The sequence below is a fragment of the Lutjanus erythropterus genome, chromosome 4 (genome assembly GCF_056507025.1).
Source record: "Lutjanus erythropterus isolate fLutEry1 chromosome 4, fLutEry1.hap2, whole genome shotgun sequence".
NCBI lineage: Eukaryota > Metazoa > Chordata > Actinopteri > Lutjaniformes > Lutjanidae > Lutjanus > Lutjanus erythropterus.
The window spans coordinates 17,166,538-17,183,223 of NC_139320.1; the positions used below are offsets into that span (position 1 = coordinate 17,166,538).

Below are 16,686 nucleotides of genomic sequence, written 5' to 3' on the forward strand. Positions count from 1 at the left end.
TGACTAAGGGGAACGACAATTTTTGAGATTGGTCCAGTATTGAGGGAGAGTGCTGCAGCCAGCAGAAGCGAAACTAAGCTACACCTTAATCCCTACAAGCCGCTGTGCATCGTCAAAATAAGTCCACAAAAAAACGCTTGCTTTTGCCCCTGACAGACTCAGACCATTATTGTTATTGTGTCTGGCAACATTATACAAAGGAACGCAACACAGACATTTTGTTTATACAGAATCAGCTGTTTCATTGCTTGCACCAAACTCCCTTTACAAAACGCTAATTTTAACGCTGTCACTGTCATCTTCATTAAATCATTAAGATAAAACTCACCAAAAATGTCTTAGCTCATCTTTCCACTGTTCCAACAATGATTAACTCTGGTTGTTTTGTCAAAATACCCCCTAACTTCACTGAGGTAGATATGAAAATATTCTGGCTTTACACACCATTTCTTCCCACTGCTTCTCTGATGTCCTCCCACTCGATCCTCTCACAATATTTTCACGTCTAACACAGTGAATAAATATAATATTAAAATAATATTTTGACCAAACCAGTTTGTGATTGTTGGATTGTTGTTTTCAAGTTTGAGTGAAGACAATGATGATTATTTTAGAATTACAGTTTTAAAATGGGATCCTGGTTAGTTTGGCCAAAGCAATAGAACATTTTTTTCTGGTTTAACAGAACACATCCTAATCTTCAAAAAAAAAAAGGTTTCTCTGTAGCGACCTTTTCAACACTGTTTTCAGACATGTCTAATAACAATCTGAGCCTGTTACTGACAAAAAACAAGCACTTTTAGTTGCCTTAATTTGATGATGTACAGTACAGGTTGAAGTTGTATCTTTCGTTCTGCTGGCTGCAGTAGTTTTGCTCAATGCTAGAAAAATTTCAAACATTAATGTCTCCATTAGTCACTTAGACACAAAACTTGAAAAAATAGGGTCCAGCTTGAAAATACTGAAGCTACCCTTTAAGGTTATGGCTGAGCACACAAACTGCTGCAGTGGGTTACCTGGGCGCCGTCCACAAAGATAGAAGGCTAGTCTATCTGTCAGTTCATACTGACACTCTACCAGCCGCTCTGCTAGCTCTATATGGCCCGCCTGCCTGCAAAATAGACACAAACACAAAATACTCCACTTATCTGTGTTGTTCTCCAACAGCAGAGTAAATCTGAGATTTGATTTTAAATACAAATGTGTGGTGTGTTTCCACAGTCTTGTACCTTGCGTAGTCCATAGGTGTGCGTCCATTGATGTCTGGGGCTCCGGGGTCTGCACCGTACACCACTAGCAGCTCAGCCTGCAGGATCTGGCCTGCCTTTGCTGCCACATGCAGCGGGGTAGTGCCTTTCTCCTGGAAGATCAGGATAACACACAAACAGTCAGGACAAGAGAACTGGCATAAAGAGAGTTACTGAAGAGCAGGGCTAATTGCTAGATGGAGTGAGTCAGCAAGTAGATTTTTTTTCCTGACCGGGTGGAAGAAGTTGGCCTGAGCGCCGAGGGACAGAAGCCGAAGACATGTCTCTAAACTCCCCGTCCGCACACTCGAGTGGAGTTGCTAATAGAGAGAGATACAGAGACCGTTGGGGGTGGAAAGATTAAACATCATTGAGAGACAGAAACAAGCAGAATCCCCTTATTAGCTCAGTGGAGCTCTACAGCATTAGAGATCATTATTACATCCTGCTGCGTCATTGAGCTCACTTCCTGCCAGGGGGGTTTTGTCAGTGGGTGTGCATTTGTGAGTGTGCTGCACATGTACGTGTTTGTATATGAAGCCTCCCACTAACATCTATAAATGAAATGTCCTTTGTGCTTACACATGCAGTTCAACAAAATGACAATGTCCGCATATGCTAATTAAGGTGAACTCATAAATTCTCAACCCCTTGGTTATGAAACACTGAGCCCTCACCTTACTGAGGTCCTTGGTAGTGACACCATCATCATCGCGGCAGGGTAGCTTGTGCACAAAGGCCAGCATCTGGTATTTGGCTCTGATGAACTCTGACTTAGTGGGACTGCACAGGAGGAGAAGGTAAGATGGTTAACAAGATGCATACTTCATGCTTTTTAATTTTTATGTGTTAGGTGAAAATCCTACTTTCTTATCAGATAAAAAGTCTTGGCGGCATATTGATACATCTATACCACAATATGAGACTAGATATTGTCTGTTTGCATTTCATTGTTTCATGATATGGAAAGTTGTTTTTTCCTGGTTTTAAAAGCTGCATCACAGCAAAATCATGTAATTTTCTGAACTTATCGGACGGTTCTATTATTTGTTTTTCCACACTTAGCCTTTATATCCACATTGCTGATGATTATTTATGAAATGTCTCATTATGTTAATATTTTGTGAACACTCCAGTAGTCATTGCTACATTATTGTTGCATTAATGAGGTATTTGGTAAAAAATACTGTGATATTTGATTTTTTTTTTCCTCATCACACAGCCTTGCTGATGAGTAAGATGATAGCATGATAAGATTATCATATTTTTGTCCTATTAGAGAATTTATAGTATGTTGTTTTTTTTAGAAAATGTGTATATGGAGATGTATATCGCAACATAGCTTCAAAATAGAGATATTATTTATAAACCGTATTGTCCAGCCCTATTAAGAACTACAGATCTTAATAACAACTCTGCTGGTTCTCAGCAAAGCCAGAACAGGCTTCCTTCACATCCACATTTACTTGAATGAGCCAGAACTGATGGGTTATTGCAGGTTTCCTGCTTTTTTTCCACAAAGACATTAACACAGGGTGTGGGTGTGCACAGTGCGCTTCCATACTTTTATGCAACTTAAAGGGAAACTTAGGTATTTTTCAACCTAATCATATTTTTGCATGTTTTTGTCTCCAAATGACTAATGGCGACAACAAGTCAAGAAATCCAGTCTAGTACTGAGGGAGAGTACTGCAGCCATCAGAGGCAAAACTAAGTTACAATGTAATCTCTCCAGAACACTGCACACTGTCAAGAAAGTTAACTAAAAGTGCTTGTTTTGCCACTGACTGGCCCAGATTGTTATTATAAGTATCTGAGAGCGTTATGGAAAGGATCACTTCAGAGAGCAACTTTTCTTAAAAGAAGTAAAATACATTTTGTTTAACCAGAAACAGCTGTGATAGCGCTGTTGCCCAACTATCCAGACTCGCTTTGCACAAATGTAATTTTAGCATTGTTATCTTTATGCAAACTCTGCAGACACAAAATAAAAGTGTTCAACTGTTCCACTATTGATTGTTTGCTCAAAACAAACCCTTCATTCACCACATTATTTATGAAAATAGATATTATACATAAACAATAGCTGCTTATCTGATGTCTGACCTCCATCTTGCACCTCTACCGATATTTTAAAGGTTAAAGAAATGGTCAGTTTTATTGTCACATATTCAATTATACAGATCACATCTGACATGGTAAATTAAAGGGTTTATTTTGACTAAACCAGGGGTAATGATTGTTGGAGCAGTGGAAAGACAAGCCAAGGCATTTATGATGAGTGTTGTTTTGTTTCTGCCAAGTTTAAATTAAGATGACAATGTTAAAATTACTTTTTGCAAAGGGTGTCTGGTTATCTCTCTGCTGCAATCATTTTCATAATTTTGTCAGGCACTGAGAATAACAATCTGAGCTTGTCTGTGGCAAAAACAAGCCCTTTTAGTGGACTTACTTTGGTGGTGCACAGTTGCCTGGAGGGATTACACTGTAGCTTAGTTTCACTTCTGCTGGCTGTCGTGCTCTCCTACTGTACTGGACAGATTTCAAAAACTGTTGTCCCCATTAATCACTTAGACACAAAAAATTGAGAAATAAGGTCCAGGTTAAAAAATACTGAAATTACCCTTTAAGCGAACTGAAGAGATTTTTTTCCCTGCAGGTCCAATTCCTAATCTCATGACCGTCCCATAGCCTCATTTCAACCCAAGAAAGCACTAGAAAACCTCGACTGATAAAATCCATCCTGTAGTTAGTAATACCAAAACCTTATTATAACAGAACACGAGTCATCCAGAAGATGATCCATGACTAAGTAAAATCTGTTTAGAGGGCATTAAGGAACAACTGGGTGCAACTGCTCTTCACTACTGGAAATACCAATTATGTTAAGAAAGGTTTTGTAACATTCCTGTGCAGCAGAGACAATAATTTCCTCCAGCACAGACGATTGACGGGAGATGTGTAATAGTTTTGTTCTGTGTATTTTGAGCCTGTAGGGAGTATACTTACTGGACTTTGTCCTGGGGGTTGGGTTTCCTACGACCGCTCTGCACCTGAGCAGGGTCCAGGAGACTGTGTTCCCATATGGAGTTGGCCCCGTTACTGGCCAAGGTTTGAACCATCTGAAACATACACATGCACCAGCAGTGACTCATTGATGGCTCACCACGACGCAAGAAAAAATCCACCATCACAAGAATATTCTGGGGAGTAAAGTCGCTTTACAGCTCTAATGCAATACTGCAGGATTAGAATTTATTGCTTTTGGACTGACCAAAACGCTTAAAATAATGCACACACAGAGGAAAAGGCAAAGAATTTAATATTAATAATAAAAATGCAAACTGTTTTTAATAAATGCAGATGTAAAACCATTGGGAATGAATTTACATCCCCAGTGCTGAATCAGATTCTGTACTAACTCACCCTCCACGGTAGTATTCTGGGCCTGCATTCATTTTACCAGCCCTTCCCTGCTCCTTTTTCCCTTTACCTCACTCGTTTTTTCTCAGCCTTACCTGCAATAGTGCGGGAGGCCATCCACTGTGCCGCAGGTGCTTGACTATGGAGATATGGCGGCCTAAGCTGCGGTGGACTGAACAGCATTCATCACAGATCAGGACCCCTCGGTTGATACTGGTCCAGCCCGGGTCTGATAGACAAACAGAAGTAAGTGGCTGGTATTAAATGCCTTATAAAGATGTTGTGTATGATGGCAAGACTTTTCAGCATTGTAAAGAATTGTAAGTGCTTCAACACAACAGTCACTTACGTCCAGGCTGCATGAACACTCCGACGACGTACTCTCCATCTTACGATAAACCCCTCGATATGCAAGTAGGATAATGTGGGGGGGCTAAATTAACACTTGACAGGACACTGTGGTGCCATTTTTTCCTCAAAAAACATGTACTTTACCTAGACTGCTACCCTGAACAGGCTTCATTCAAGGTCAAGTCAAACATATGCTCCTTTTAGACACTTGTTCTAAGCTGCTAAACTGTAGTAAGAAGTGTTTAATAAAATATGCAGATACGTATGTACAGAGTGCCAACAATGACATCAAAAACTCAAATTAAATTTCTTTGTAATGAATCCAACAGCTGTGTTAACACAAGAGTGTTTTAATAAAGACAATTTTAGAACAAAATATGTAAACTGAATTTTGCAGTAGTGAAAATGCATTTATAATCATTTACGGTAATCAGACATGACAAATGTCACCAGTAATATCTCAGTTTGGGTATTTTGTTATGAGTATGTGAAGAAAATATAAATGATCCGCCAACTTTTGTGAGGTGTCTTAGTGAAAGTTGGAAGACGCAATGCATAGGACCAAATAACCGCATAAAGCTGGGTCATACACACAATGTATATGCCATGTATATGCCATATGCTGAGTTGTACTATAATTCCCCCTGGCCCGGCACACTCCAATTGTTCACTAATGAACTAATGCATGAACAGAGCCAAGCTTTGATAAAAGTGCTTACCAATGTAGGGCTCAACTGAACCTATAAGAATTAGCTCAACCCAGTCACCTCAGTGGCGTCCAAAACAGCAGAAAACCAGTTTGAGTCAAGTTAAACAAAACCAGAAGATTTTTTATCAAGTTATATTTTACTGGTTACACTAATTATTGTAGCAATACTGTTTATTAAAAGGAAAAAGATTAAATATTTAGAGATTCAAGACATTTAAATTTCTGATACAAGAAACATCACTACAATGTGCATGTTCCTACACAAATGGACAGACAAGGTAAACTCTGATCTTTCAGTCATAAGGAGCTTGGGACCAGTAGTGCCTCAATGGCTGTGTCAAATTTCAGATCTACTACTTTCCAGTAGCAGTCTGATGGGGTTTTTTTTGTAACATTTGGTATTTGTTTTAGTTTGCCTGTGATATAATTATGGGTGGAACAACACTTTTCTCTACCTAAGACAATTGCCTGAATCTGATTTTCTAAATAGCAAATAGATGACTGTGAATGAGGCAAAGATGGGAGGGAAAGCAGCTCAGGCCAGTGCCAGTCAACAGCCACTGGCAGACTAGTCATAGAGTCTGGGTCATGTTTATGCCCACAGGACCCTGATGTGATGAGCAGCTCACAACTAACACAGTCTGCAATATCAAAACAAATATATGCAGACTTACATGCACATGATGCATGCACGGACAAACACACATGCAGGCACACACACACACATACACATCTACTATCTGCTTTAGTCACTCTCAGGCTAGGATAAAACTGTCTGGGCTTAGGGTATTAATGGAGCTAAAATAGTCCATCATCAGATGAACTGACATGCTGTAAGTCTTTTTGCCTGCAGAAAAAGTAGCAGCAAATGCAAAATGGCTTTGATAAGAGCTATAGCCTAGTTTAGAACAGTAGCCCATAGGCTTTAAAGGCCGGACTGCAGCAATTTAATTCCTTAATCTGTGTAATAAATATAAAAACTCCCACAGGCTATGCTATCTGCCTGGCTTGCTGGATCAATATGAGTCTACACCATTAAGCTATTAGATCTGAATAGACTATTGGCAGCAGCATATTTGCCAAATCTGCAGCATGAAATAATTTAGCCTAAAGTTGGCCTAATTCATCAATATAGCACTGACATTTGTTTTTATAACTGTCACTTAAGCCTGCATAAAACATGTATTATAATGAGTATTGATGGTGAATGAAACTTGGGCTAATTAACACTGTATATGCTGCTTGTATTTACATAAATGGACTGCTAACTGGTAAATTTCTACACAAAAACTTAGCACAGAGTGCTTCATTTTTCACACTGGAGGAGTCTCACAGTTCTAAATAGCCATTTTAATATCCAGAAGCAAGAAAGCATAGGTTTTGGAAGAAAACATTGGACACAACTGTCAAACTGCTTCCTGATGTCTGTACAAACTTCTCAGTTTCTTATACAATTGCATCTGTGATCAATAAAGAGTTTACTATCATGGCAACATGATTCATTGTTGCTATAAACCGTGCAGATTGCCACGGCATGACATTAGAGCCTCCTGAGGCTTGGCTAGGACTAAGAGTATCAGTCGTCCTTTGTAGCCATGCCATCGAGTTATCCCCTAGTAGGACACAAAGCTGGGTAGTAGGGAGGTGGCCTGTCACCAGTGGCTAGGTCAGCATTTTGCAGAACGCACTGCGTGTGTGTGCATGTCCTCGTAAGGAGGGGCCACATACAAAGAGCTGATGGTAGTAAAAGAAATATTGAGCTAGCAGTAGAGGGTAGAGGTGGCAGGAGGACCCAGAGACAGAGCAGAGTAGGTTCAGGTCATAAAGCAGTAGCAAGGTGCAGCCAGCAAGATTACACCAACACAAGCCAGCCTTGAAAAGTCATACACTGTATCTAAGGAAACCCAGTCATTTGACAAATACATCTTTCCACCAAATAATTATACTGTACATTGCTACAGCATTCAAGGAAAGGTGTTCAGCTGGGTTAAGTTAGTGCTAGTCAGATTATTAAGTGGGAAAAGCAGTAGAGGGTAGAGGTGGCAGGAGGACCCAGAGACAGAGCAGAGTAGGTTCAGGTCATAAAGCAGTAGCAAGGTGCAGCCAGCAAGATTTTGAACACTAAGCAGAAGGGCCCTAAAGCTTGTAGACACACACTGATATCTGGGGGAGCAGCTGTGAAGAGAACAGCTGTTGTAATGCATGTGCACATGAATGAATGCAAGCATCACACACACATACACAGGAGCACCAATAATAAAGTGCTTCAAACTTATCATGAGGTCATGTGAGGCTACATATGCGAGGCAGCGGTAAGCGATGGTAGTATGGGCATCACCTCTACCTCACTTTGCGACAAACACACCTGAGGGCAAACAAGGTGAAAACTAACCTACAAATATGAATGTTCATTGCAGTGACCACACTTTTGTTGTAAACACCAAACTCCTCTTAATCGGGTGAAGTCTGAACATTTTTCTTCTTTTCAACTTCATGTTCAATCAGGTTAAATTCCCCACCTAAGGATGGCTTTCAAATTAATTTGCTCATGCATATTTCTTCACTCAGAGTTAGTTACTATTTTATTTGTAAACTGTGGAGAAGGCTATGAAATAAGTGAGCTAATTATACAGACACCAGTACTCACGTAGGTAAACCATTTGAGGGGTTTTCAACATTACATAAATTGCCAAAAATAATGTGAGATACCGTAATAACGACTGGCCAGTAGCTGCCGCGTTAGCTGAATCTGTTTAGCACTAACTTGCCGTCTAGCAAAAGTTAGCTCAGCGAGCTAGCGTTGTTGCTAAGCTAGCACCATTAGCCAGGTACACAATCTCAAAACGCCGCGGGCAAGTGCTAACAATAGCACAACTGCTATAAAATATAATCACGATACTGCATGGTAGTACCTTAGGTGTATGTTAAATATTTAGTAATAGCCAGCAACGCAGTGAGTCAAAGCCCCTGCTAGTTAGCCAGGCTAAGCTAACGTTTTAAGAAGTCATGAAAATCAAAACAAACGTCTCTCCAACTAGCACTGGAAGGCGACATAAATGTGACACTGCAGCAAACTAACCGGTAGACCTCGTATATGGGTTCTGTTATATAAATATCCATATCAAGCTACTCAATGAGGCATATTAACGATGAGCAGCTATTAGCCGTAGATGTTTCCCGTTGTGATAACACGCCTATTTTTCACTGTTTATTTTGGGCCTAAGCGACGCTTGGAAGCCCTGGACGTTTTCCTGCTCTGCGGACCCGCTGACAGTGACAGCAGCCTCGGCCTTGCTGTCCCACCGTGTCGCCCTCCCGACGTATTGTTCCAGTAACACCAGAGGTCTATTTTTGATTTATTTTCATCTTCCCTACCTGGGGCACTGCAGTCCGCGCAGACCTCTGTCCTTTGTAGCTTCCTTGACATCTCGAAAGTGGCTGAAATCGAGAGGTGGATGTTGGCGATGATGTGGTTCGCCCTTTTTCCCCCGAGTTACAGACCGACGTCTGCCGTCAAGCGATGCGGCCCCTGAATCCCCGGAAGCCGGGTGGTGTGATCGGCTTTCCCGGCCAGCTGACAGTTGAATTTCCCGTTCGTACCTGCGGTCTTTTCGCCCACGTTCACCACTGATCTCAAGTCTTGAGGCCAAGTTATGTGAGCATAGTTAATCTGGCTGCTTGTATGAACCCCATATGGGAATATTTACTAAATCTGTTCGCTGCATTGCCTTCAACTCACCGAGAGACGGCAGCTCTCTACCTGTCAGTTTCCGCACACACACACACCCAACATCCCTGCAGCCTACCTATGGAGGGGCAGGGAGGGGTGACAGGGCAAAAATAATCCAGTGTTCTTTAAAGGTGAGGTGAATTTCACACATAGATCAAAATAAAGTAAGACATAGAAAAGTCAAATTACCATTATATTTTTAGACCCATTATGCAAATTGTAGCTGGATATTTGTGAATTGAAGTAAAATGTTAGACATAGTATTAACCTAGACCTACTTTATTATTTCCTAGAAACATCAATATAAGGATGGCTTCAGTATTATATTTACTGCAGATATTCGCATCTGAGACATTTTAGAGCAGTAGTACTTTCATTAAATAGGCAAAGTAGCAAAAGATGAGAGTATTATGAAGAGCATATTCCTTTATCCAAGCTTTAAAAAAAGGACAATGCTCTCTATAATATGTATATATATATATATATATACATACATATATATATATATATATATATATATATATATATATATATATATATATATATATATATATATATATATGCTACATGCTACATATATACATATATTATATATATATATATATATATATATATATATATATATATATATATATATATATATATATATATATATTATATATATATATACTGTTTAAGTGTCAGTATACTTTCAGTCAGTATCGTTTGTGGCTTTGGTAGCTGATCCAATGATTAAAACAGACATATCCGGAGAGATTGCTATGTTATTGTTATTATTATTATTATTATTATTATTATTATTATTATTATTATTATTATCAGTCAAAGGAAGACAAATATAGATTTGAATTAAATAAAACAGACTATAAGTAGCATGCAACATAAACAAGGTGCACAAACAAGGTGTTTTCCCAAAAATTAAGCTTAATATGGAATAAAATTCTAAAGGAGTTTAAGGTTAAGCTCTGATTTAAACTTTAAATTGATGCATTTTAATTTTTAATTGTTTTATATGGTATTTTGCAGTACGTGCACTTCTTTCTTTCTTGTTTTTTTTTTTTTTTTACTTCTACACCATATCACGACTATAAGATTCTTGGAAATGGTTATGCTATTAAATATTTGTGTGTGATTTCTGCGGTTCTTTTTGCAGATATAGCATATGTTTTATCTCAACATCCCTGACAGCGGATTGGCTGAGTGTGCGCACATTTCATTGCAGCTTGTCAACGCATCTTTCCCAGTCACCACCACCGGATGGGAGGAGAGGAGGAGGATAGATGTGTTAGAGTAGGCAGGGGAGACAGAGAGAGGGAGGCAAGAGGTGGAGGAGCGGGTGGTTAAGAAATAAAGGTGTAGCCTAATCTACGGAGACAATCAAACGAGGGCTTTTATTTACATGAATGATTTCATTGTTTTTTGCTGTTTATTGTAAGCGAGCAAGCAGGGAATCATTCACTGTTCCTGACGCGTAAGGCTGCCCCTGTACGCCTGTGGGCATCACCGCGCCGATAAAGGATGATAGGCTTGATTATATAGCGTAAATTAACGGCAAAGTATCCTTGCAATCCACAGTGAAGAAAGCGGAGGAGGCAAACTATGATCCGAGGATGATTTCTGCTAAGAAAACTCCGGAGAAGAGTCGTTATCCTATCCACTATTTGGTGTGGCACAACAAACACCGACAGCTGGAGAAAGAGCTGGCAACGAACGAGCAGGTGAGATAGAGAGGAGAGATCAAACACATTTTTCCTTACAGACACAGGCCCGTGTCTTTATTATAAGCGATCAAATGGGCGTGTATGTCCCTTGATTTTAATAGGTGGTGTTATAGATGCAATCCATGGAGCACCTCATCCAAGAACCTGGTCAATAATTGGGAATAGCGCAGTTAATTGTTATCGGCAGGGTGGAGGGGGACACTTGTAGACCGTCCTCTGACTTGAATTTGCACTATTTTCTTACGGTCATTCATTTTGAATAGGATTTATATGTCCTGTGTCGTTTGCAGATTTTTAAAATATTTATCCTCTCAGTGAATTTTAATATGTATGGGAAGTTGTAACTGGAGTTTATTCCTGGAAAATATCCAAGTGCAAATGACTGTAATTGCTGACCCTGATGGTGTTGCAGTAGGTGTTAGTGTGTGTGTGTGTGTGTGTGTGTGTGTGTGTGTGTGTGTGTGTGTGTGTGTGTGTGTGTGTTTGTCATAGTGCTTTATGCCTGTGTGTAAGCAGCATTATTGCGTGATCTACTCAAAACTGTAGGCACCCTGCCTTCCCCCCAGCACCTAAACCATTTGTGAGTGGGTGAGACAATGCAGATGAGCATGTGGGCGAACAGTTGCCAGCCACTACAGTAAATACAGTAATGGAATCATGAAGGTATTGTATTAGGTTTCCAGAGGAGATGTTTGTCATAATCAAAAGCATGAAAATTATTTTCACCACCAGCAAAATTGGAATACTTAGTCTGAGGGACTCGATAATATGATAAGAATTACACTATTGTGTGTGTCAGAGAAAGAGACGGTGACTGTGCAAGAGCATGTGTGCGTGTGATTTCAGTCGGGTTTTTTTTGCAAATGTACTGAAGTGCTTTGCCATTATATAAGAGATGCTCTGCAGGTTAGCAACTAAACAGATTTTTGAGTGCATGCATCATGCAGCGGTCTCAAGACATCACACTTCCACACACATGTACGCACACTTGCCCACACACTACGCACACTTGCCTACACACACACACACACTCTTACCTTCTTGTGGTTATAAAATAATAACCCTGGACGCCTTTTCTTTACACCAAAATGGTCAGCAAATGCCCCAAAGGCAGCCATCAGTTGGGTCACCACAATCCCTACATTTACTGGAAAGGAGTGCGGTAGTGACATTTACCATTTAACCCTAAACCATAATTATAACTATTGGGAAATAGCAAAACTGAGCACACCTCACAGTGAAGAGGCTCTAAGAATGGACTCTGGTATTCAAGTCAGTGTCATAAGCAGGCAATATACATAGAAGAAAGAGGAGCAGGGAATGTACCATGTATGTTCTTAAGACAAAACATTTTCAAACTTACGTAGCTGAATGCTGAAGTTGTAGTTGAATGCTCATTTTCACACCTGCTTGCTCAACACTAAATTAAAATCCATAAATGACTCTTGCTGGTTATTTTTGGTTCAGTGCACCAGGATCCATCGTTAGCCAGAAGCTACACCAGTACTGTGGCTCATCTACCACCACCAGTTGTTCAAAATCGGAACTGAACTTTGCAGTTTTCCTGGTGCAGGATACCTGTAAAACTAATGACCAAATTCCCAAATGTGTTATCTGTATTTTGAAATTTATGCACTGTGGACATCTTTTGTTTTACTAGACTGTCTTTGTCAACATAGACATTTTTCTAAAACATACATATCCATCATCTGTTGGCAAACAGGTGTGATGGCCACAATGGCTAAGTTTTTTCTTGTCTTGCATGGCTTTTGTGTGATATGGCCGATGACCTGTACATATTAGTATCTCTTTTCCAAGAAACGGCCAAGTTCTCTAAGAATAAACTTGCATGATGATAAAAACTGATTATGTGAAAAGACACCTCTGTCATGATCAAGGTATGAAATTCAAGGAAATTAATTTATTGTTAAACAACACAGGGTTGCACAACAAAAAGAGAGTTGTAGTCCCTTCATGCTACAAATATATATAACAGATAATTAAATTCAGAATAGAACAGGGTTGGGTGATATGACCCTAAGATAATGTCACAGTGATTTAGGGATACTCTGCAATAACAATATTCTTGATGATAATACTGAATACTGAAAAAGTATTTTTCAGTTTAGAACTCACAATAGCTGTTGAATTTTTTTGGCTCTCCTACTCACCTGGGTGTTTGTGTTTGAACTGGTGAAATTAGTTTGTTGTATTGTCCCCCTGTGCTGTTTTAGTCTTCTTGCACTTTTTACATACTGTATTACCCTGGTTTATTATATATTTGATCGTTTGTAACTAAACCACTACCACAGGACAGAAGTTGCTTCTCTTTTTGGATCTCACTCCTCCATCATAACATGGCCATTATCCTGATATGAAAAGATTAGAAAAATGCAATATTTCTATTATCACAATATTATTATCAAGATTTTTCTTAATCATGAAAAAAATAGAATGATATTGTAGTTGTTAACTCATTATTTCCTAACTAACATGTTCCCATTTACCTGTGTTTTTCAGCAGGCAGAGATACAATCAAAATACCAAACTATATATTACTGACATAGATATAGGTAAAATGTCAATCAGTTCCCTAAATTAAAACTCTTTGTGTTTGGTTTACACAGATGGACTCAACAAATCAGCCCTCCCAACCTCATAATCATTCATTTTTCAGGCATCCTTGTATCTATAAATATTTTATGATGCAAATGTTATTGCCCCTCTGCTGTGCATTTGAACCCAGGACCTTTATATCACATCTTTGATGTTATTTATGAAGTATACCAAACCTACTGCCTTGTAGTTCTTCTTCCTGTATGACAACAAACACAAAATCTGTTAAACATATCAAGCATCAAAGTGCTCAGAATCCAAAAAGATTTGATGCTGATCCCCAGTAAATCTGTATGATTAGTCACCCTCCTGTTGTGCTTGTGTAAGATAAGGAGTTATTTTTCTTGTATTCTCAGTGTAGATCTATAGGGCAGTCTCTATAAGCTATTATGGCAAAGAAGTGTCTAAATTTCTTTCAATGCTTTTTACCACATTAGAAACTTTATGTAACACGATCGCTGTGACCTGAAATCTATGCAAAATTAAAACATGCCTACTTCTATTTTTCCATCTATTTCAGTGGATTATATGGCTTTAAACTGTTTAATGCTGTCAAAAGAAGCACCAACAAAATAGAAAAAGGGAGAAAGGCAGCGAATAGGACTTTTTCACGTTTTTCACAACAACCATTATTCCTTGCTCTTTTCATGCCAGCTCCAGCGGCACTGTCCCAGACCCTAAACCTCAGCTATCTGTGTTGGATGGCAGATCAGAGCAAGTTGTGTGGAGACACGTTGTAAATAACAGCTGAAAATGAGAGTTTCACTTCTTTCCTCTCTTGTTTCCTCGCATTGTTGATGAACTTCTGTTCAGCCTCATGCATAACAGTAACTATCCAAACTACCTCTGTATTTCTCACTCTTTTGCTTATTGTGCGTGTGTGTTGTTTGTACTGTGTTTGAGTGTGGGTGTATAAACATGGAGTTGTACATCATGGTTTTGCATGTATTATATAACCCAGTGTTTTTTTGGTTAGTCAAACCTTACGTGAATTTATCAGCTATTCAAGTAATAAAGTTAGTATAATGTCAGCATCACACCCACTTTGACATACTTTATGCAGTAAACTGAGCCCCTAAACTGGGACAGCACACACACACACACACACCTATCATGCTCCATCCCCAAGGTTCTGTCAGACACACATACAAAAACACCCATGCATACACATGTGTGATGCTGATGACAGGTGTCAAGAAGCATTCTGAATAACTGTGGGACCCCTATGGCTCTAGTCGGTTCAACAGATTTTGACAGCGCAAGGATTTTTAATAGCTGCAGGCAAGTGATGGAAGTTGAATATTCTGCAGGAATAATGAACAAAGTTACCTGTACAGTTAACTGTAATTAAAATGTAAATGTCTCTGCAGCTTCTAAAATGTCCACAGTAGTAAATCAGGACTCCACTGTTACCTTGCCAAATCTTTCCAAGCCCTAGTTGTGCAAAACTAAAAAATTGCTTATGTGAAAATCAAGGCCACCAACGTACATTTCCCACTGACCTACAGTGACAAGATCCAGTTAGGTTAACAAAATGAGGTTAACCTCGTAGTTTTGGTGATCATATTTTTTTTGCATTATTTGTGTAGATTTGACTAGTAGCCAACAAATGTTTAAAACCGCTTTTATGTCCTTTAAGTTACTTATTTGTCATGTGCAAAAATAGACCCTTTTCAAGGCAGCCATACTGATATGAAATAGTAGGGTAAACACAGGTGTTACCAATGATACTATTTAATGTCCTGGCCGTTTGGGGCAAAGCCTTTCCCGTGAGTCAACATGCACAATAGAAGCATCCTGACTCTGTTTGATCTGGATGGAAAGGACCCTTATTTAGTATCACTGGTAACACCTGTGTATACTCTGCTATTTCATCTCAAAATGGCTGCTAAAAAGTTCTGGTTCAGTGAAACACTCATTGGCAATAAAAGTCTTCTTCTTGGGCTGTCTCCAACAATGCACACACAATATGTACAAAATTTATCAACAGTATATAATGGGAGTTTTGTACTAACAGTTGAAACATTACTTTAGATCATATAATAGATAGTAGACAGTTTCCTGAAAAGTGAAGCCAATGCGGAAGAATAGCAGTGCACCTTAAACCTGCATTCTTTCTGGCCAACAGAGGGAAACTCCACTGATAAAAAAAAAAAGATGTCTGATTGTATGTAATCTTATGGCAAAATTACCCTGCTTCTCACTTGCTTCATTACCTCAGTAAACAGTTTCCTAATGAGTTTGTCTTAATTTCTAATTTCAAGTCTTTTTCAATACAGCATGATCAGTGTGTAAATTATGGACCCATGTAGAGGAAAATAAATGATAACCCAGAGTTACGAGTGGCCTTAACATGTGATTGACAAGCCACCCAGCACAACACACAAGGCTCATGAAACTCAGATCAGACTTTCAAACTGGGCATTGCTGATCAAATATGGATGAAGATTGTTATTACATTGGCTATTTTTGACCTGAAATATTTTCATATACGTAGATTAGTTCATTATTTAGCTGTAGTATGAAAAACTTGGTGGCCAGGTCATCATTTTTTCCTGCTGAAAGAATGAGGCGAAACAAAGCACTGCCCAAGTTGTATGGCGTCACCCACCAGCTCCAGGCTTTTGTTTGTACTTTGTATGCTCTGGTTTCAAAACACCAAGATGGCAGCCCCCAATAATACCAAACCCCAGGCTTCAAAACAGCAGTCCACAAACCAATGTGTGACATCATGGTGGGTTCACACTTGGTTGAAATGAAGTCAGATGAAGTGACGATTATTCAGTCATTTTCTGCTTATACTGTAGTACAAACTGTAGTGGATGTGGTTGCAGTGAGTCCACCAAGGGACAGAAGCCTGAAAGGAGGTGACAAGTCTGGCAGAATAAA

The 16,686-nt window shown here is 39.2% G+C and overlaps 2 protein-coding genes across 4 annotated transcripts in view; one reads left to right on the forward strand and one right to left on the reverse strand.

Annotated features, from left to right (window-relative positions):
* git1 (G protein-coupled receptor kinase interacting ArfGAP 1) overlaps positions 1–9,518 on the reverse strand; it is a 30,503-nt gene extending 20,985 nt beyond the window's left edge. For all 3 annotated transcript variants that reach the window (XM_084717123.1, XM_084717124.1, XM_084717122.1), the window contains exons 1-7: positions 9,106–9,518; positions 4,766–4,899; positions 4,257–4,369; positions 1,925–2,030; positions 1,481–1,567; positions 1,230–1,360; positions 1,017–1,111 (exon numbers count right to left, since the gene is read on the reverse strand). In XM_084717123.1, the coding sequence (XP_084573249.1) occupies positions 1,017–1,111; positions 1,230–1,360; positions 1,481–1,567; positions 1,925–2,030; positions 4,257–4,369; positions 4,766–4,899; positions 9,106–9,157 (718 nt within the window). In that variant the 5' untranslated portion in view covers positions 9,158–9,518. The remainder of the gene's footprint in view (positions 1–1,016; positions 1,112–1,229; positions 1,361–1,480; positions 1,568–1,924; positions 2,031–4,256; positions 4,370–4,765; positions 4,900–9,105) is intronic.
* Positions 7,944–16,686, forward strand: part of ankrd13b (ankyrin repeat domain 13B) — a 61,072-nt gene continuing 52,329 nt past the window's right edge. The window contains 2 exon segments of the mRNA XM_084717125.1: positions 7,944–8,110; positions 11,036–11,178. Of these exon segments, the coding sequence (XP_084573251.1) occupies positions 8,050–8,110; positions 11,036–11,178 (204 nt within the window). The 5' untranslated portion in view covers positions 7,944–8,049.